General features: G+C 42.1%; 1 protein-coding gene across 2 annotated transcripts in view; it reads left to right on the plus strand.

The window, feature by feature from the left end:
* Positions 1–22,051, plus strand: part of DENND5B (DENN domain containing 5B) — a 107,927-nt gene that overhangs the window by 39,030 nt on the left and 46,846 nt on the right. Inside the window, exons 2-4 of one of the 2 annotated variants that reach the window (XM_035345015.1) lie at positions 2,706–2,771; positions 9,447–9,556; positions 14,310–14,976. In XM_035345015.1, coding sequence (XP_035200906.1) covers positions 2,706–2,771; positions 9,447–9,556; positions 14,310–14,976 — 843 coding nt within the window. The remainder of the gene's footprint in view (positions 1–2,705; positions 2,772–9,446; positions 9,557–14,309; positions 14,977–22,051) is intronic. The other variant, XM_035345023.1, reaches the window with a different exon arrangement.

The raw sequence follows: 22,051 nt of genomic DNA on the forward strand, positions 1-22,051 counted from the left end.
TCCTTGGCCCATGCCAGTGGCCAGATGCTTCTGTGCCTGCAAAGCCAGGAATCCCCTCACAGGCCTGGCTTTGACATCCTCTTGTGTTTACGAGCTGGTCTCTTGCTCTTGCTTGAGCATCTTTTGTTCATCACGAGCATTCTCCTGGAACTGAGGGATGCATTGCAGGAGCTGGACTCAATGATCCCTGTGGGTCCCTTCCAACGCAGGCTATTCCGTGATTCCACAATTCTGTGAAACCCTTTGGTTTCCTATGGTTGCGTGCATTACTCACTTCTCTGTAACTGACTAAAAAGCTCGCAGGCAATTTAAGAATGATGATGTGTGAAACTTAAATGAACTTTACATTATTGCTCAGATTGCTTTCTTGATCAGTACAAATGGTTGTTCACTCCATATCAAGTATTTAAAATGAACAGCCAATTTGAGCATAAAAATTAAGGAAAAAAAAAAAAAGTAATTCTGCCTCTAGCTATATATAAACAGGATAGACAAAGAGGTTCTAAAATAAAGGCCTGAGACTTAGCTAACTGTATTTAGGAGTATAGGTCCAGTGTTATACCTGGGTCTGCTGTTTTCTGCTAATCAGCTCCCGCCACTGGGAGCAGACATCAAGATAATCACGTAGGAGCGATGTGCTCCCATATGTGTTTATTTAACTGCGTCCCAGAATCCCCCCAGCTGACATAATATAAGCCGTGACGTTTTGGATTTGACAGATTATGAGGCAATTTTCTGCAAACTGTAATTCATGCAAAATGTGTAATGCTCCCAGTTCTCTGGTGGTGCGGGATGTCTCTGGTCTGCTGGCAGCTGGGCCAGGGCTATTTTAAGAAGCCGACGGCCTGGTGCTGTCTAATGTTACTCTGTAGGCAGATAGTAAGGATCTTAATCAAGGCCGGACTGAAGGGATGGTGGCGAACTAAGCTGCTGCTAATTTTTACCCTTTTTCTCTTTATTTAGATTTGCACAATGACTCTTACTTAGATGAAGAGATCTCCTTTTCAAAAGGATCACTGAAATATTAAGCCTATTCAAAGTGTAACTGTTCTGGGGCAATAGCCACGCTCCGTTTCCCTTCTGGTTGTATAAATAATTAGACTGTGCAGTGGTGTCTGTAGCTCTTGCTTGCATTACTGTCGTCAATGATCTTCTGGTGCAGGAACCTTCTGTGAGTGGTTACCCGAGTGATGGATTAAAAGGGTCAAAATACAGAGCAAAACCAGAACCTGCCCTGCACTTCTGGCTGTGTGTCCCTTCACGAGTTGTTCTGCCTTTCCTCTTTGCTGTTCCTATCACAGAGGTGGTGGCCAAGCCTCTGGAAGCTCAGAGCCAAATCCCCAGTGAATGATGGTTTTGGAAAGGGCTTGAGGGGAGAGCTGTGAGGGCAGCGTGTCAGAGTGGCTGTCGAGGCTTTGTGGCTATGGAGCAGAGCAAGGGGAGTCACCAGCTTTGGCTTAGGGCTGTTGACCAGGAGAGCTTGGAGTCTTGCTTGTGGCAGAAACTGATTTGTGACCCTGTGTCAAAAACTAGATGTGCTTTTTGTGCTGTTCTGTGCCAAGATCCTAAAAACATGCTCTGACAGTCTGTTTCCAGAAAATCAGTAGGCAACAACTGGTTTTATTTCCTTTAATTTAAATATTTATGTAACTTTTTGGTTCAGCTCAAAAGTGGAACAGAATAGTTTAAGACATCTGGAGCGGAAAAACATCATCCTGCAGATTTGAGTGTGGGTTATCTTCAGGTGTCTCCTAAAGAAACAAACAAAAAAATCCCCATCTACTTATTTATTTTTTAATCTATTTTTTCCTGTGCCCTCTGCAGAGGGCTGCCTTTCCAGAAAATACAGGCTTGACAGAGTTATCTGGGTCCTTTGAACTTGTGCCTGGATTAACAGCTCAAGTGTGAGGCAGCAGCGGAAATCACTTTGAATTTACACCTAGAAAAGCAATGAGCAGAGAGGTCAATGGTATTGCGGCTTTAATATATGCTCCAGGATTATAAAAAAAATAAATTTAAGTTGAGGAGGATTGCATATTGCCTTTGTGCAGTCTAAGAATGGGACTTCGCTTGATGAAGGAACACTGTGGTGTCTGTGAAAAGATTCTTGTTTTTCAGCAGGAGATGAGCAAAACAGTTGGGAGAAACCTCAGTTAGACATGGTAGCAGGACAGTTTTCCATTTGTCATTACGAGCACTTGTTGGCGGATCTGTTACTGGAAGAGATTAAGATTGTTCATCCAAGTTATAAACATAAGGCTCACTTCTTCAAAACTTTACCTAAAAAACACCCTAATAGTTCTATTCATCATTTCTGTCTTGTAATAAGTAACTTTAAAAAGTCCTGAAAATAACATCCAGTACAGTATTGAAGGGGTAACAACATAGCTAATAGTAATATACTGAAGAAGGCTTCTTGTTTTGAGTTCAACAATGGTTAAATAACATTTTTTTCCCAGGCTCTGGAATGGCTTAATATATGAACAAAGCAGATTTTGTAATAGGGAAACTATATGGCAGCATGCTGTTTGAAGTACTTCAAATTTAATCTTGTTACTAATTTTGACAAGCATTTCTACAATGTCTGTCAATGTGTTCAACAGCTTGTTTCACCTTTTTTTCCCCCTCCCTTTCCCCAGTACATTTGTATATTTTTTCATGTTGTTCATACGTGCTTTTTTATTTCTGTTTGTTATGTTGTGTAGTCTTGTACAAATGGCTAGAAGCAGATCTCCATGGCAAGAGCTCAGATACTGCAAACAAAGCCTCAGGTAAACAGGGGTTAAGGACAAAGCAATAATCAGGCCCTCTGTGTCTCTTTATTTCCATCTTCCAGTTTCCCTTGAATCAAGTTAAGGGTCAGAGTTTAGAAATGAAAGCCTTGGACTTCTTCACTCTTTTACCTCACTTAAATCAGTATCTGGTAAATTTTATTCTTTTCCTAGAAGCTCTCTTGGCAGATGTACTTCCCTTCTCCAAAAAAATGCCACTGGTGGTGTCAGGTATATTAGTGGATATACAACAGGCTAGATCTTGTGGATGCTTGATAAAGACCAAAAAATCTTGTGTGAGGCTGTATTAGAGGATGCCTAGCAAGAAATCCAGAGAGGCTTAGTTGTCTACATTTGTAGACAAAAGATACTGGAAGGTCCAGATCCACCAATTTCTGCTACAGGGACTCAGAGGTTCCCGAAACCTGAAGGAAGCGTCTTTTGGATTCTTGAGTTAATTACCAATATTAGAGAGGTCTGTACACATACACACAGCTTTACAGATAGAGTACACAACACACTATGCCTTCCCACTTAAATATCAATCAATTCCTCTAAATACTGACATGCAGGGGTTTTACTAGGTAGGTTAGACCCTGCTCACACCCTCACTCCAAAATAGATAGGTAAAGCCCCCTCCATCTTACAGACAGCAGTTTCCTGCTGAATAAACTCAGACTTTAAAATTTTGGTACAAAAACTGTTTATTCTGCCCTGTCCCAGTCCTCCCCTTCATTATTTCCCTCCTCCACCATAAGATTATGAGAATGTGTGGCGGGAGATGATGCCTCTTTGAGTTCATGTCCTTGAATACTGAGTAGCTAACTACTGCTGCCTCGGTGTAAAGATGCAGCAGAGCTCGATTTGTGTGCTGCTCAAAGTAATCAGTCCCTGATCCCAACAATCAACAGCCAAGCATTATTCCTGTCTCCATGCTGTCCCCACTTTAGCGCTATGTATTTCTAGCTTCTCATGCAGGCTCACACAGTTATCCAATAAGCTTAACAAAGTTCAGCCTGCATGGAAATAACATAGCTGGATGTGCTGAACGCTTTTAATTAGAAATAGCTATCAAAGAGGTTGTGACCGTGATACACAGAACCGTGCACATTCATGTTCCCGGTACGTTCCTCTAAAGGAATAAAAGATATTTTTATTTTGGTAGTCACAAACATTCCTGTCTACGTTCCAGAGCCTGTAAGGACCGGCAGATAGTTGGCATTCCCTGGACCAGAGGGTGTGGGTAGAGGATGCCTTTGCCTATTTAGTATGTATTTTTGTATGCCTCTGTAGCTGTGATAATTAATACAGATCTGTTTTAAACCTTAACATCACTACATTTCTTAATATGATCACTCATATGAAAGCCATCTTGACTGACAACCTCACAACTACAGCTGCATTTCCCTAGTAATTTCATCCTTCACCCGAAACATAAAGATGCTTATTTTCTAATTTTGAGAAATCTTCTCATTTTGAAATGACATTAGCACGCTTTTTCTTGATCTGGCATCCATTGCTTCAGCATTTACTTTTATTTTGAAACTGAATGTCCTATGAAAATGAGTGCCTTTAAGGGAAAGTGCAAGCTTTTTTAAAAGTACCATTGCATAAGATGTAGCATCCACTTGAAATTGAATTTGAGCCTGACACATTTTACACGATTTTGAAAAATACTTGAACGGGTTTCTTGAAAATACCCAGAAATTGAAAGGATTCTACTCAAAGCCAACTTTTTAACTTGGCTCTGGAAGGGTCCTTACCCCATGAGATGTGCTGCTTGCATGAATGTGTACCACACATCAAATACGGTGTTTCTGTCTCTATTCACAGTACTGTTATCTGGCCATTAATATTTTAGAATATGGATTCAATTTGCATTTGATACTTGCTTCATTTTTAATGTACCTTGCTAATCCTCTTTTGGAAGCTAGCAAGCAAGTATTTAAGACTGATTTAATGAAAATTCACTGTTTGCCTACAGTAACAGCTAAAAAAAAAAAAAAAAATTGCCACTTGTGCCTCCTCAGTTCAGAACTGAGGAAGATGATAGGAGGTCCTGTAATGTACCCTTCAGCCCAGGTCCCTTCCCATGTTTGCCAAGAAGGTTTTGCTCCCTGTGGGTCTCCTCCAGCCCCTTGTCAGCTTGGTGCTGGGCGTCGTGGCCCACGCCTCTCATCTGGTGTGGGTGAGAGCCGGGTGCTGTCTGGTGGTCTGGCCACATGACGACAGTTCACTCTGACAAGCGGGCTGCTTTCTGTCAAACCCTTCTACTGTTTCTGTCCAAAATTATCTGTCTCCTTCAAAAGTTTATCCTGTCTGGCTTCCCAGGGGCAGCTTTGTATGGAGGGTGCAGTGTTGTGTCCCTTTGAGCTAATAACCGATTGATTCTCTCTGGTGTGCTCTATTGGCTCTTCTGTCTTGTGTTCACTGATTGAGAAAATTGTGCTTTGTGTGTATTTGATCATTAATTTATTAAAAAAAAAAAAATCCATAGTAGTAAAATGCAAACCCTGAGACTCCACAAAGGTAAGTTATTTGTGCCATTTACTTCCTGGGTAAAATGAATCCACGTTGTCAGCCTACTACAAGTCTGTTACTGCTGTTTTTGGAAAGCTAGATTTTTTTTTTAATAATGCTTATGCTTCTCAAATAGAATGTTTTAGACATGTCTGACATCTAAACAACAGTGCAAGTATTTGCAGCAGCATATAAATTATTGTTTATCTCCATAAGCTGATTGAAACCCTCAGTTTATCACATTTACCGTGGCTTACTGGCAAATACACCTTCTTCTTTTCCAGTTGCTCCAGATGACACTGGAGTACTGCCTGTCAGATAGGCAGGGAGGCCTATAGGGAAAATGAGACAAAGGATGTTCAATGACAAGAACAGAAAAAAGTCAAAGGCTTCCCCACTCTCAGATCCCCGGTGATGTAATTTTTGGTCTAATGTGGAAATAAGTACAGCTTTATCCAGTGGGGTTACTAAAGGAGCCACCAGCCCGGGAGAGTAGAGTATTTTCCTGTGCAGAAGCCTTCCAGGTTCACCCTGCAAAGCTCTCTGAGCGGTCTGATGTGCTTCCACAGCCCACCAGTGCTGCTCTCCTCTCAGAGGACACTTAAATGTGAGGTGGCATCAGGCGCCATGCAGCAGCTGCCCTCTCCTCCAACACAAACCTCATTGCCCAACTTGTAGAGACCCACCAAACCAAGTGCCCAGTGCTCTGTTCCTGTGCACATATGGAACCCATTTAGGTGAAAGCCAGGTGGTTTGGTGTCACACTCGGTCTAAGCGTGCAGAGCTGTGTCCCCAAGGTGCCACACGACGTAGGTGTGCTGGAAGTGGGGCCCTCCTGAGCGTGCCCCACAAGCAGGGAGCCCAGGCAGAGCCTAACCAATTTCTCTGGTGCCTCTGTATGAGACCAAGTGATAGAAACAGTAAATGATGTCCTTACTGTGCAATGCTACTGGACTTCCATTTGCAATGAGGGGTTAATAATTGATTAATTATCCAACTGGTATCCACAAGGTTGTGGCTTGTTTTTCAAGCAAAAGGTGTTTTTGTAACACCTGTACAATTTGCGTACCCACCAAGAACGTGCAATGGGTTTAGCCTGTGAACTGTCTCTGAACCTCACAGGTTGTCCAAATAGCATCAGTTAGGTTACTTCACTAACATTTTTAGTCATCAGAAAGGGAACCTTTAAAGAAACATGGACTACAGCGGTCACTTTCTGTTAACAGCGGAGATCTTAACCAAGTTGTCCACGTGCTCTTCAAAGTTTCAGCAGAAGCTCCCAAACAAATTTAGCATCAAATGCCTGCCTTGCTGCTAATTCACAGCTCTAAGGTAAACAACATCAGACACGAGGAAGATTGAAGATCTAATTAGGAAATAACCTCATACATATTTATTTGGATAAGCAAGCACATTAATTACTCTTTGATAGTACGAAGAAAAATGTTGCCAAATATGTTTAGGTGCATCACTGGATGCAAAATTTTTGCTGGCTTTCCTTGTTGGGGTTTTTATCAGTGCAACTTCAGGAATCGGTGGATAGCGTTGTATCTTTTACTCTAGTGCCTCAGCAAAGAACTTCTGGACCAAAATAAGAGGTTATTCTACTGACATGTATAATAGAGAAATACTCTCTGCTTTTTGTCTACTTCATTCATTTCTGGCCTTGCAACAGCAGGAAGAGGATCTTTGCAAAGTTTATGCTCTAGAATACTATAGAAGCTAGCAGCAAGTCTTGTCCTGCTTAGAAAAAGTGATGAACTAGTGAGCTAAACACTGACATGTCTTTTAATTTGACCCAGTTTAGCTGAAACCTCCAGTTTTCTTCATTTCTATGGTGCATGCACTTTTGCTGGATTTTTGGGGTTGCCTTGAGCAATTTGAGGAGGCTGGATTCCCCTGCCAGAGCTCCTCACATCTTTCCATTTGCAGTTTCTCCTGCCCCAGGAAATACACAGCACTGCATCGTCTTGGAACTTTTCTCCTCCCAGGCACTAAATATCTTTGTAGAAACTTATTTTTTCCCCTACTTTTATCCACCAAAATAAAGTGAAACAGTGCTAAAAAAAAATAAATAATGCAGAAACATGCCCTAAGTCACGTTAAAAATGAGCAATGTATAAAAATACCCATATCCTTCAAATCACAAAGATGTCTTTGGAAGGAGGAGATTCTAAACCCATTCTTTGCATGCAGTGAAGCCGAGCTGGAGGCAGAGCTAGCTCTGGAGCTCGCCTGGCAGGGCAGCTTTTACAGCAGGTAAAGGTGTAGCCCCAGCACAGCTGAGTCACGCATCTCAAGGAGTTTCTGCCCGACCACATGTGACCAGGCAGAAGGCTGCCTTTGCTGTAAGAAATACCCGACCTTTGCCTGCTCTTCCTCCACCTGTTGCATGTGGATAATGCTGCTATGGCAGGGCAGCAAAGAGAATGTGCCGCTGCAGTGTGGGCCTTGCCTTCTGCATTCAGGATATGTTAAGGGTTTCTATGCACTCATTAATCTCATTAACTGTTTTTATTTCCCCCCTCTGGAAAAAAATAAATCCATGTAGTAGGGTTTTTAAAGGTAGTGTTTTATACAGCAAATGGTTTGCAACCCTCCTAAAACGTTGCTGGGATAATTATTGCCTCGTGAATTGCAACTGTGTATTTCTTTTACACGTTCATTCAGTTATTTGCAGATCCTAAGCTCTGCAAGGGAAAGCCTGAGAAGCTCTGCTCGCGAGTATCAGTTTGTACAGAAACTTCCATGTACTAATACTGAGTCATAGGTTTCCTGGATAAAAAATAATAATGATAAAATAGTCCACTGTGAGCCAAATGACTGTGTAGCCTGTGATTTGCAAGGAACAAAGGCCATGTGCTAAATGCCTGAGGCCTCAGTGACCTTAGGGCAACTGCTCAACTATGAATTTTGCAACATCACTTAGAGGCTATTAGCTGTGTAAATGTTGTGTTGTCACATGGAGCTCAACAGGCACAAATTATACTCCTACAGTCCGCTTTGCCTTGAGAGAGGGGTTAGTGAGGTTAGGGACTCGTTTCTGCAGGAACAGGGGCTTGCTTTTACAGCTTGCCAAGTAATCAAATAGTAGTTTTTCATCCAAAATAAGCTCTCCTGTAAGAAAAAATATATTTCTCTTTACACTTAGAAAAAAGAAGAGATTTAAATACTTGTATTTTTAAAGAAATGAAACAAAATTCTATTTCAGGAACAATATATTTTTAAAAGTATCTAAGTAACACTAAGAAGTCTCAAAGGCAGCCTCTGAGTGCAGAGCAAGCTTTGGACATCTTTAACATCTAACATTTTGAACTTAGGGCCTTCATCCCTTTCTGCTCTCTTAGGTGAAAAAGGAACTGAAGAGGAAGTCCCACCTGTAGTCTTTAAAGCAAGAAGCCTTAAATTAGTAACCTAGTATCTGGGCAGTGAAGGCAGTGTATGTTAGTAGAATTCACCAACTTTTGCGTACTTCCACTTTTGATTACTGTGTTGCATACTGTAGGATTCCCAATGATAGAAACTTCACTGGCAATACCCCTTTGAAATACACTCACTGTATGCTGATAACTGGATGTGTTTCTGCTTCAAGTCTAATTTCATTCTTCTCTGTGTGGAAAACATCTGTCCTTGAAATCTGACATAGAAAAATTAAAAGTTTAATCTTCTTGCAGAGCTTGGGTTATAAAACATAACCTGTAATGAATCCTTAAATAATTTGTAATAGCAGAGAGGTACTCGTACTTTTTATTGACCGTTTCTTACAAACTTGAGATAGAGTGCTCTTTCAGCATATAAGTAAAGCCCTATCTCACTACTAAAGCTACAGAGAAATACGGAGATTCAAGTTGATTGCAGGGTCTTTTTCCATAAAACTCCAGCAGTATTTTTTCTCTTAACAATGCATTTTCATGCAAAAAATACTCAGCTGGAAGCTGTATTGCAAATGTGTTAAGATTTTAAGGGAAGGAGGTTGAGGTTAGGCTGAATGTGCATCTTGTCTGATCCTCTTTCAGAAGTGGTACATCTGTTTTGAAAATGCACGTCAGATTTCACCTAAATAAATAAATAAATAATGAAGTGAATGGAAGCTGCCCAGGCCAGCTTCCTCTGAAGGCTCACTGTTGTGACGCTAACTTTTTTCACTTGTTGCAGGAGAGAATTTTGACCAGAGTCCCTTAAGAAGAACCTTCAAGTCCAAGGTTTTGGCCCATTATCCTCAGAACATTGAGTGGAACCCCTTTGACCAGGATGCTGTCAACATGGTAGGTAGAGAAGTTCCCTTCTCGAGATGTTTCCTGACAACTTCAGCTCTAAAATGATTCCCCAGTTGTTTACAACCAGTGCTCGTGATATGGTGCACAGGGAGCTTCTGCTGGGACTGCATGCACCCAATATGCATGCTGGTTGAACTGCTGCAGAGGAAGAGGTATTGTGAAAATGCACAATGCTTTCAAGCACAACAAAAATAAGATGCTGTATTTACCTCGTTACTTCTAATTAAATATGCTGTGTGATGAAACGAGTCTAACCACTATCTCAGTGACTGACTGAGGGTGTAGCCAGCCAGGATACACATCAGATGGGAAGGAGGCAAATACAGGAATTCTTGAGAAACTAATATTTATGTGAAATCTTTGACTACAACAAAAATCTTGATGTTGCGTGTTACAAGGTATCTTTACTCAGAAGGTCGAACTTTCCTAAACCACAGCTTTGGTTAGGCAATCCCTTTTAATGGCACCTTTACACCAATGCGTCCTCTGTACTTCTCTTGAATTTTCAAGTCTGTCTGTGTGGCTAAGTCTCATGACTGGGCAAAAGAGGAGAAAACAGCTTCTGGAAATGTATATAGGGACACTGAGAATTAAAACAGCTTCTGGAAATGTATATAGGGGCATTGAGAATTAAAAGACCACTGGAAACTTTCCCAAAAAGTTGATATTCAAGGGATGTTCCCAAAATCACCAGAGTGTTTGTTATGAATGGCTACTGACAAAGGCAACACACTGTTGTCATTTAAGATAAGCTTTCTAGCACAGAAAAAGCTATTTGTTTTGTAACTTAAAAGTAAACAGTTGTAATAATATCATTAAAGCAGAATTATCAATTCTAGCTATCTTCAAAACTGTGTTGGGTCTAACTCAAAATGGGAAAATCAAGGAGCCCCTTCCCCCTAATCTAGTTCAGATGTGCCTCACACTTGAGGTAGGTAGGACTGCATACAAGCTACTGCAAATCAGAACTAACCTCTGCTTATGATGCAGAGATGAGATCAGGAGAATCTCCCGGCCCTCCGCCTGATGGAGACATGGGGAACACATAAAAAACACAATAAAGTGGCTTTTAGAAATGCAGCCTGAATTACATTTAGTTCACAATTTGAAATTTTCCTGCAATCATGTAGGTGTGGAAATCTCCAAAAATCATCTCCCTTACTGATGAAGTTTTCTTATTTTTTATTTTTTAGCATTGTGCCAAATATTCAACATGAAAACACAGGAGCTGGAGGTAGCAATGACACTGAGAGCTGACTGTCTGGCACTGCAGTCACGCACAGAAAGGCAGAGATGAGCCTGATGCCAGTATCAGTCACTCTGCCTGCTGACAGCTGGGAATTTCTGTCCTCTGCTTCCAAATGTGCACTGATCGAGATGGTGCAATATTTGGGTTGGTCTCCACATTACTTTGGGAGTATAATAGGCACAGAAGAATCAGAACGATGCTTGACAAGCACAGTTAAGATGTTAATAACTCAACTACGGAGGCTACTTCTGCTTTTTAGTTTTGCCTCTGAATTAGGGATGTTCAGAAGAGGCGGAGTGTTGGGGGTGTACAGCAGGAATATGGCAGAAAAAGGCAATAACTGGAATTGCTGCCTTATCTGTCCCTCACATTACGTTTGAAAATATCTAGTATTCATGAATTGTGATCATATTATCAGACAAAAATGGAATACCAAAACCAGCCAGAGACCTATTAAAATAAAACAATTGAACGAGCTGCATTCAGCTGAAGTCAAATAGCTAAAGAACACATCTTTCATTTGCAATGTCTTTGGAGGAAAGAAAAAAAAACATTTACTAACAGCAGCAGAATTTAATGGTCTTTTAAATCATCTTTTGGAAAATTTCTTTATTGTTTTGATCTGAAACATCATTTAAAGTAATATCCACCTCCACAGAGTCCCTTGAGGCAATTATTGGCCTTTCTGATCTTGCCTTGCCGTATTAGTTCTGCCTATGTGTTTGCTTTATGTGAGTTTCCAGAAGCAATTTTCCTCAGAGAAGAAAATGCATAAATCCTTGAAGGTTAACTTGTGAGAACTCAGCACTGCTGGATGCCTAGGGAATTTCAATTGCCTTCTGAAACCATCCTGTCGCTTTAAAGGTAACCCCCTGAAGTCCTGAGAAATCACTCTGCCTACAAGTCATGTTTTCTCTCCCTTTCAAAGTATGCAGAGTTCTATTTAATAGGGAAATATTTCTTCCCCCCCCCCCACTGCTTTCAGTGATTGTCCCTGCCTAATGTCACGTACAATCTTCTGTGGCCATTCTGCAAGTCATCTGTCATACCAAGCTGAATGTCTCTGTGCAGAAGGCAAGGGATTATTTTTTTTGAAATAATACTCCCAATTTTAGTCCTTTGGTTCATCAAGGTATGTAAATAATTGCATATATTCCTGGAGTCCAAGGAAGCATTGTCTGTTTAGAATTTCATGCACTGAAATAAAACAATTAAAGGCTACTCAGCATAATTTGAAGGAGCAGGTTTTAAAAAGAGAAGCATCCCTCACCCACACACAGGCTAGATGCAATGCTCACTGTCACAGCACATCGTGAGAGTGAAAAATACACAGGGGCTCAAAACGTGAAATAGAGGGATCTAACAGAGATGATGTGAACCCATGAACCCCCAGTGGACCAGGGGGAGCCTTTGGTTTAGAATCATCTGAATCTGGTGAAGGCCAGTTGGAGGGAGGGATGCGTGTCCTGCACTTGCGTTTGGGGAATTAAAAAAAAACATCTCCTCATCACTTCTAGAGGCAGAGTTATTGATTAATTGATATCTTTTTGTCCTGCTTTGTGCAGCTTCCTTTTGTTTTTACAAACCGTGTTGATTATAAGCCTTATTGCAAGTATGGTTTAATTCCAAATTTTCCCACTGGTAGATATGTTTAAACATTCTTGTAAGTAGTAAAGTGCTCTGAAAACCAAGGCCTTACCCTTTGATCAGTAATCCTGGATAGTTTTCTGTGGTCATACACAGATGCAGTAAAGATGACTGACTGCCTTTTTAGTACCTATCAGCCAGCTTTACCAGGACCGAGATCTTTCAAACCCCCAGCACCTCTGAAGCTGCTTTTCCCTAATGCTCTCCTGTGGTGTGTGTGGCAAACACAGACGTGATGGAGTCACTGATGTCCAGGGCACTAAGATGAAAGTTTTCATGCATTAACTGCAGACATGAAGCTTGCTGCATCGCTTGAAAATGATCATTGGCCCTTCCCTTTGATCTTAGCAGCTTAAGAGGCTCTTGGTCATTTCCCTGCCTCGGTGCTCTCCCAGCTTGTTTTTTCCTTTGCCTTTTCCCATGCCTTGTTTGAGGTCGAACCCAGCAGTCTCTTTGCCAGGGTTTGCAGCCAGGGACTTAAAATATTGATATTCTGCACATGCTGGGCTACAGTGGAAACTTAATAGATGGGTCCCTTTGTGAGTATGCAGTGGGCATATAAAGGATGAGGGAATAATATTTAAGACTCAGAGGAAATTTATTTAACACAGCCATCTGAAATTGTTTCGGTTAGTGTCATCTTTCCTGGTGCTTATCCTTTCTGGAATGCACCAGTACATATAATTTGCTTATCCACGTTTTTTTGTTTTGTTTTGTTTTGTTTTGTGAAGCGAAGAAAATTTGACTGATAGAGCTGAGATCAAAACCTGTGATTTCAGACTGATCAGATTTGATAAGGCCATAGACACTGCTGGAAGTCCACATTCTAGAAATAGAATTTTATTAAGCAAATCTGCCAAAAAATGGAGTTGAGATATTTAGTGGGCAGAATAAATAAAGTGTAAAACAAAGGTTTTTAACTTCTTTATTGAAGGATTTTGGTACGGCTGTTAACACCTCAGTAAAAACTATAAGCTTTTTGTGTGAAAATGTGGATGCTGTTAAAAATTGTTCAAGCTGCAATTACATGGCTTGTGTCAGCAGAGCCGTCAATTGAACAAAATCCTTCTACCAACCCCAGGCCACTTATTGCCTTTTACATTACCTTTTAGGAAAATACATGGGAGCTGTCCTAGATAACTTAAGGGTTTGCTAGCATGCTGTGAAGTGGGTCTGGACCACCTGTATGAATGCCAGCTGGGCTGGTAGCAGCTTTGTCAGCTGTTGAGCAGTCTGTGTCAGGTGCACTGGTGACGTTCAGGGTGGGATGTGGTAGAACACACATTATTACTTCTCTTGACCTTTTCTGCCATCAGAAGAAATTACTCCTGGTCAGGGTAAGACATTAGGGGAGGCACTCAGCTGAATGGAAGAGCAAGTTGGAACAGCAGGAACACTTTGAAGGGTCTCTCTATCGTCTCGTCTTTTTTTTTCCTTCAGATGGAAGATACAAAGGAAGCTTTTATTCTTTGTAATCACACTAGTTTGGTCAGAACATGAGGAGTTTCACGCGGCTGCACAAACATGTTTTGCTGGATACATGTTATTTTGTATTAGATGGCTGATAGAATTCCTGAGGAATGCCTGGAAAAATGCCTCAAGTTATCACCAAGGGTATGTCTCAAAGAAACACCCACCAGTATTACAATCACTGCAAAATATTGTGCTGAGTGATAAATCAAAATTTATTTTTTTTCATAGATGTTTCTTTTTTCAGAAGGATAAATGTAGTGACAGCAGCTTGTTTTGATGCAATGGAAAACAAGAACGTACCCGTAAAGCAAAAGTAACAAAATAAAATTGTAGCTTAGATAACCTTATCTGTTTCTTTTCTCTTTTCCTCAGCTGTGTATGCCCAAAGGGCTGTCTTTCAGGACGCAGGCCGATAACAGAGATCCGCAGCTGCATTCGTTCATAATCACCAGAGAAGATGGCTCTCGTACATACGGGTTTGTGCTCACGTTTTACGAGGAGGTCACAAGCAAGCAGATCTGCACAGCCATGCAGACGCTGTACCAGATGCACAACGCGGAGCAATACAGCAGCGTCTGCGCCTCGTCCTCCTGCAGCATGGACTCCCTGGCCAGCAGCATCGACGAGGGTGACGCCACTTCCCTCGCCAAGCTCCAGCGGTACAACTCCTACGACATCAGCAGGGACACGCTGTACGTCTCCAAATGCATATGCCTCATCACCCCTCTGCCCTTCATGCAAGCCTGCAAGAAGTTCCTGGTCCAGCTCTACAAGGCGGTCACCTCCCAGCAGCCGCCGCCGCTGCCTCTGGAGAGCTACATCCACAACATCCTGTACGAGGTGCCCCTGCCGCCCCCGGGCAGGTCGCTGAAGTTTTATGGGGTTTACGAGCCCATCATTTGCCAGCGACCGGGGCCCAACGAGCTGCCGCTCTCCGACTACCCTCTGCGGGAGGTCTTCGAGCTGCTGGGTCTGGAGAACCTGGTCCAGGTTTTCACCTGTGTGCTGCTGGAGATGCAGATCCTCCTGTACTCGCAAGGTGGGCACTCGTCCGGTGACACACGTGGGTCTGCCCCCACCACGAGAGTTAATATGAATCTGCTCGTTTTCAGCAGATTTGTTAAACATAATGAAAAAAAATGCTAGAGAAATGAGTCTGTCCTAATGAAAGCTCTAAATAATTGTTTCCTCCAGGCAGTCTAGGTGCCGCTTGTTTAATTATGCATCGTATTTATCACTTGTGACAACTAGCAATAGAATTCACTTAATTATCATCCTTACATAGCCCTTGATCACTCTGCAAGACAGCATGAAACAAATCCTGTCTTCTGCAAAAATACCAGCAGAAAGCAATACATCTTGCAGAAAACACTCGTGCTGCTTTCATTTTGAACTTCTAGCAGCATATGGAAATGTAGTGAGATTTTCTTTTTCCCCTGTGTGACGGGGTATGTTCTGGTTTAAGCACGGATAGTTTTTTAACACTTAGAGGCTCAAGGTTTAATGCTGGATTGGAACTGAGTGGAGGTAGAGGCATCCCTTCACAGTCCTGCTGGAAATATTTTCTCACAAGGGTGCTGATGCTTCTTTTCAAGACACTTAAGGCTGCAGTTGGCAAAGGGTAGCTGTGCTGGCAGAAGCTGCTTGCACAAAGCGTGTCCACACTCAAGTATGCCAACAAGCTTTGGAAAATCTGGCTTTTCTTTCTGTGATATTCTGCTACAAGTTTTGGGAAGCTTTAGTTAGTGCTGGGCATGCTCTGAGGTTTTACCCCCCTATAACTGTTTCCTGATGGTGATTGTGAGTCTGGCCCAAGAGCTAAAAGGTATGCACTGCGAATGTTGCAATGCACCAGAGTGCATAACAAAGCAACTTCCAGTTTCCTGATGACTTTCAAGGGGTTGTCCAGGCTTTTTAGAGGTTCCTCTAAGTTTTTTTTCTGTATGCCTGCCCAAATTATTTGGGTTCCCAAGTCGCTTCTGTGATGCTAAAATAGTAAAACGTGCTTCAGGGAAAAAAAGTGTGGCTGGGGAGAGGAGGAGTGTTTGGTCCAGGTAAGATGAGCAACATGAAGCCAAGAGGTATGCATAATTTCAAACAAAAAGGAGAAAAGATGCTGAATACCTAGAATTCTCCAGAGATATGGTTCGAGCAACATCTCAAGAACCAGGGAGCTTGAAATTGAAAAGAAAGCAGGATGGGTAGTTGCCTAAATTAAGTATGTATAATGAACCTCAGGTTCCAAAAGTGAACGCTCGGGTTTGTCATATGAATGAAAAGGTCAGGAAGCGTGTAATAGTAGTACCAATGAATAAAGGACTGAGAATGGAAAAATGCTGGGGGAGGTGGAAGGAGACTGGTTCTGCTGCAAGTGGCTGAATTCAAAGGGTTGTCTGTTCTTTGTGGAGCACTTCTCCACACAGACTCCAGGGGTTTGCTTTCAAGACCCAGAAATGAAGGGCTTTAGCTGCTCTCAGTTTGAAGTGTGAGCAGAAATCCTGCTGTTAGTTTTGATTAGGCTGCTTCTCCTCTCCCTTCTGCTTCTGTGCATGGATGCTTACCTCTTTCTTCCTCCGTTTGATCTGTGCTGCCTCTGCTACCTGACAACGGGGTTCAATATGAAACAGCTGCACTTCTGAAATGCCTCCCCATCCCTGCTCATCATTCCCACCCAGGTCCTTGGTCATAGACTCACTGAAAACTGGGAGTTTTTATTGTAAGCTAGTAGTATGAGCCAAAAAAAAAAAAAAAAAAAAGCACATCTGGTTTATCAGATTGCATTTTAGTAATATTCTATGCAGGTGGATAGCAGCTGAGTGCGCAGTACTTTTGTAATAGTCCTTGAGACAGATACAGAATATCCACTAAATATTTTTGACTCAATTTTCAGAGTGCTCCCTGAAGTTAGATAAATAAGTCTTGTTGTCTTCTAATCATTTGGTATAAAGTAAGGGTTCACTTGTTTTTGTTTTCACTGGGGATTTTTTTTTTTAAGGGTAAACGAGATAGCAAGCATTAATCCTCTCCACCCTCCAAAATCTGGATCTTTTATCCTCTCCCTCTACTGGCAAGCCTAGAGATATCCTTGACACGACCTTTACCTCCCTATCCAATACGGACACATCTTGATGGAGCACAGGGAAAAGCAGACAGGGAGTTGTATTAGGGAAACACTGTGATTATGTAAATAGCGTTGTAATGCTGGTTCCCAGAGGTGAGGAATGCGGAGTGGAGGTCAAGTGCAAAGCTGCAGTTTTGGCATAGGCTGATAGCTGAGTGCTTGGCTCGTGCACTGCAACTTCTTTCAAATGTCATTCTTGCGATTCCTGAAAGAGAAAGCAAAACAGCTCTTCCTTTTTGTGTTATAACTACCCTAGATATTCCTGAAATCTATTCTCTAAGCTTTCAGGTGCATCAGGGAGAAACGCTTTCTTAACCCCAAGTTCTTTCAAGGCAAAAGATGAGAAGAAGTTTTTGGCTTCTGCATCTCTCTTTCCAAAATAATGAATGAGACAAAATTGCAAATTTGTCCTCTTTTCCCTTTCTGCTTTAAAGAAGATGAACTTACTGGGCTGTGTTGCCAGTGGTCTGGGCCTTGATGGAGCCTTCCCAAATTCCACAAGAGATTAGTAGAAGATGGTAGTGCGTCCACAGGGAGTGATTTCAAGCAAGACAGCATTATTAACCCAAAGTCAGAGTTCACTGAAGTGCTACAGTACAACACTCAAGACATCAGAGCAGTGGCCCAAAGCCTGCTTCAGCTCGGCAAGCTATTTCAGTGAGGGAGCTGCTAACATATGTGGAAAAAGTAAAATGACTTTTTTGTAGTTCCCCTAGCCCTGTTGGAAGGAAGCTTTTCATTCAAGCTTGCCAAGAAATGTGTTCTTTTTTAAAGAATAAAGACTATTTTTTAGAAAGTTGAGTGCAAATGTAAATTGTTACACAGCCCTGACTGTAGAATAAGCTTGCTGGCTGTCTGCTGAGACCTTTAAACTTCTCACTAAACATCTGCCTTCTAAAGGCTGATTACATTTCAAGGCCAGAAAAGAGAGAGCTATGAAAACTGCAAATACTGGGAGCAAATGGCCAAAGCTCCAAGCTCTGGTGGCTTTAACTCCAGGCTTTACAAGCAGGCATGGGCAATGGGCAGCCTGTGGAAAGCGTGGTGGTGAAGCAGAGATGCCCCTGTCTGCTGACAGAGCTGGTGGTAACAGCAGCAAAGGGCCATCAGGAAGGTAACTTGGAAAGGGCACTGGCTTCTCTGGAGTGTTTTTTTTTTTTTTTTTTTTTTTTTTCCCTAGTGAATTAGGAGTTAATGATGAAAAAGTTTATTTTTAACCATATAGCTGAGGCATACTATTTCCAGCAGCCTGAACAAAGGCATCCAACTAAATGAGGAGGTGAGAGTGTTGGATGACTTTCCCCAGCTTGCCCTGGACACATGCCCAGCACGATGTGACGGCGTGCAGCCCAGCTCTGCAGTGGGGACGGGACCAATTGGTAGCTATTTGTACCATGGCTGCTGCAGTCAGCTTTTGGTACACAGTTGCTCTGTTTGTAGAATTTTATGGGTATATGACCTGGATCCCATCCCTTGGACAAAAGAAGGGATTGCAGCGAGCTGTAACTTCACTTTGCAGCTGTGGCAGTCGAGCAGAGGGGTGGAGAGATTACCATTAGAGGCTCATTCTCTTAAGCTCCTTGGTTCCCAAACTTTCTGGACTGCAGGCAACCACCTGAATCCTCAATTTGTCTCAGGCTTGTGGTTTAAACTTTGAAGCAGTCTGGTGCTGCAGAGCTCTTGCTGAGGCTTTACAAACCACAGTTTGGGAACTGCCGGTGTGGATGATTGTGAGCAGAGACCTGTGCTTGTCCCCTCAATGGCAGGACTGAAAAAACGGGTCCTTACTTCTCCTGGAGTCAGCACGGAGTTCCAGGGGGTTAATCAAAGTCATTTTTGGTAGGTAGATATAAGAAATGTCTGGAAGTGCCAGATTTGGCTTGCGTAGGTGATACAGGGAGCTGTAACTGAATGCACTGGGAGCACAACTCCTGTGGCTTCATGCTACAGCTGCTTGGATATGGAAAATACTTTTAAGTTTAAATAGTGCCAGATTTTAACATCAGGCCTTTAAAAACCGAGGGGAGGGATTAGATATTTTTCTCCACAGTTCTTCAGGGTGCAGTCTTTGTATTGCAGTCCTATAAACCTCATCCTCTAAAATGTAAATGTAATGATGTATTCCTATGACTTTCAAGAGACCTCAAGACTCTCAATAAAATGGGAAAAGCTGATACAAAGAGTCATACTTATTGCTAAACAAGGCACATGGTGTAGCACACAGTTAATATTGTATAAGCTTGGGGCTTACAGACATTTATGGAACAGAATTGCTGTTGTAGTTTTATTGTAGTTTATTCCATCTTAGAAATTAATACTCTTGCAAGTGCCCTTTATTTCATTCAGAGCACAGCTTTCCCATGCGACTGTGGCGATGTAATGGTATTGTGAATGTCCAGGCTTCCAGCAGTGTCCAACTTAATAACACTCAGTGATAGCTGCTCCAGTTTCCCAAGGATCGGTAACAAAATGCTACTGGCATGAGATGTCTGCTGGAGAGAGATGAATTAAATCGCAGGCTCTGCGAAAACCTCGGCAATCTGTTCTTTATGCCTGCCTTTCTAGGGATTTAAACACGAGAGGGAACGTGGATGAGACAAAGATAAACTTCTTACAGCTTAGGCTGTTCCTAGTCATTATAATTTTGAGCATTTCCCAAGTTGTTTTTCAAAGGGTTTGAGTAATTGCTCCTCGAAGATTGAAGCATTCTTTGCATTACTTTTTTAAATCTTAGGAATTATAATACAAATGGCTTATATATATGCTACTATATAGTCGTGCCCTAGAAGAAGATTGTGTCTGAAAGATGATTCTAATGAAGTCTGTTCTGGGAGAGACTTTTTGAAATGAATACATGCATGATGTGTTTGCCTGTTAAAGCATTGTTACGCCAAATAACTATGCAGAAAATCTTTGTTCTCCACTGTTCCTAATTTAAGTAGTTGCACTCCACACTGATACTCATCAAAATGTATTGAAACCCACTGCAGATCTAATGCTAAGCAATTTACGTGGGGAAAAAAGGATAGGTTATGATCCACATTTAGGTCCTCATCAGCACCACAGTCATGGGAGACTGCAGTGCTTGCTGCCCCTGAAAGGAGATGAGTAAGTGGATCCAAAGAACTAAATACCCTCTTGGTTTTTACCTTCAGTGAAAAGGCAAAAGCATTTTTCAAGTTCAGGTTAACTCAGTTTTGTTAGTGAAGTTGATGCTGCCTGAAAAGTCAAAAATTTTAAAGCAGCTGGAAACAAGATGAGCCAGCTAGTACAGGTCTGCACTGCAGCCCTACTCTTGCTCGTGTTAATAAAGTGCAGAGGAAGATTGGTGGCTGCCTTTATCACTGTACACACACACACACTCCATCACCTGGCCACTTATTAAATTTGATCTTAATATTTCCCATTATATTTCCACACAGGCTTTTGCCCTGCTTTTGGAGGCTTGACTGTGCCAGTAACCAAAGCTGATTCTAGTTTTTCTGTGAATTAATTCTCAAGGTGGCTCTTAAACATAAACAAATTTATGCTAAACCACTGATGGCTGGTTCTGACATAGATAAGCGGTATAAAGGGACGTTTATTGAAGTGGAGGTAATTGTTTTCCCATCAAGTTCTTGCCAGTGAGGGAAAAATGGGAAGAGTTGGCCTCTGCAAATGTTGGCCTCAGGTTGCTCCCCCTCAGGGCAGAGCTGACCCGCAGTCTGAGAGGCTAATTCTATTTAGGCAATTAGAAGCAGACTTGTCTGGATCATCCTATTTAAGAAAATATGTTTTCATATTTGCATAAATTGCTGCTCTGCTTTTATCTCGTAACTCATGTATTGTGTCACCCCCACCTGCCTGGGATGAGAGGCACCGATAGGCCCCGGGTCCCTTCCCCAGGACTCTGCTGGCTACAGCCCCACATCTGCGGCCTGCTGAAGTTCCCTGAAGGCAGCACTGCTGCACGGTGCTTCCTATGGTGAATAAATACTTCCTGAAGCAAATGTGACATCTCCTGAAAGTCACCCGGCCTGACTTGTCGCTCATTCCCACTGCCAGTGCACAAGTCAGGTCTGAGATGGAAGCTTCCAGGGTGCGTTGAAGTCTGTGAGGCTTGTATGCGTTGCTCCCGAGGATCTATTGAGCTCTGGTTTGAAAAACTTTGCTTTCATAAACAATTTCTATCTCAGATGTGAATTTCAGATTTCCTTTTCATCTGCAGTGTGCTATATATAAGCCTCACAGATCTGAGGGCAGCAAGCCACCAGGCAGGTCTCACGATTGTCGGCGGAGACATTGTGCGTCGGTCCTGCCTTAGGCTCTGAGCTCAAAGCAAAATATTCATCTTTATTTCCCGGTTTCTCCAGTGTACCTGACTCAGCTAATCCACATTTCGTTAAAAAAAGTAACTGTTGAATTGCAATTACTTACAATACTTTGACTGAAGAGGTAGGTATTGTATGGAAAAGCTATTAATCACAGAGTCACAGAATGGTTTGGCTTGGAAGGGACCTTAAAGACCATCAAGTCCCAGCCTCTTGCCATGGGCAGGGACACCTCTCACCAGACCAGGCTGCCCAAAGCCCCATCCAGCCTGGCCTTGAGCACCTCCAGGGATGGGGCAGCCACAACCTCTCTGAGCAACCTGCTCCATTGCTTCCCCACCCTCATAGTAAAGAATTTCTTCCTACTGTTTTAAATCTGGTTCAGGCATTTCCTGTTGAAGAATTAGCTCTTCTTCATTAAGACTCATTGATTATTTTTGTTGTTGGCTTTGTTTGTTTTGTTTTAAACTTACTATTGCTTAGATTTGTTTTGTTCCTTTGCTAAGGCCCTCCTTGTGGATGTGTTTGGACCGTCATCTTTCAGAGTCATGGTTGAGTCATGGTTATACTTGTATGTTCAAAAAGCTGTAGAGAAAAGGAAGTGGTGTCCAGGTAATAACCCACCCTTTCAAATATTTCCAAGTACTTGGAAATTTTATACAAAAAAAAAAAAAATGATGTAA

The sequence above is a fragment of the Oxyura jamaicensis genome, chromosome 1, assembly GCF_011077185.1.
Source record: "Oxyura jamaicensis isolate SHBP4307 breed ruddy duck chromosome 1, BPBGC_Ojam_1.0, whole genome shotgun sequence".
Taxonomy (NCBI): Eukaryota; Metazoa; Chordata; class Aves; order Anseriformes; family Anatidae; genus Oxyura; species Oxyura jamaicensis.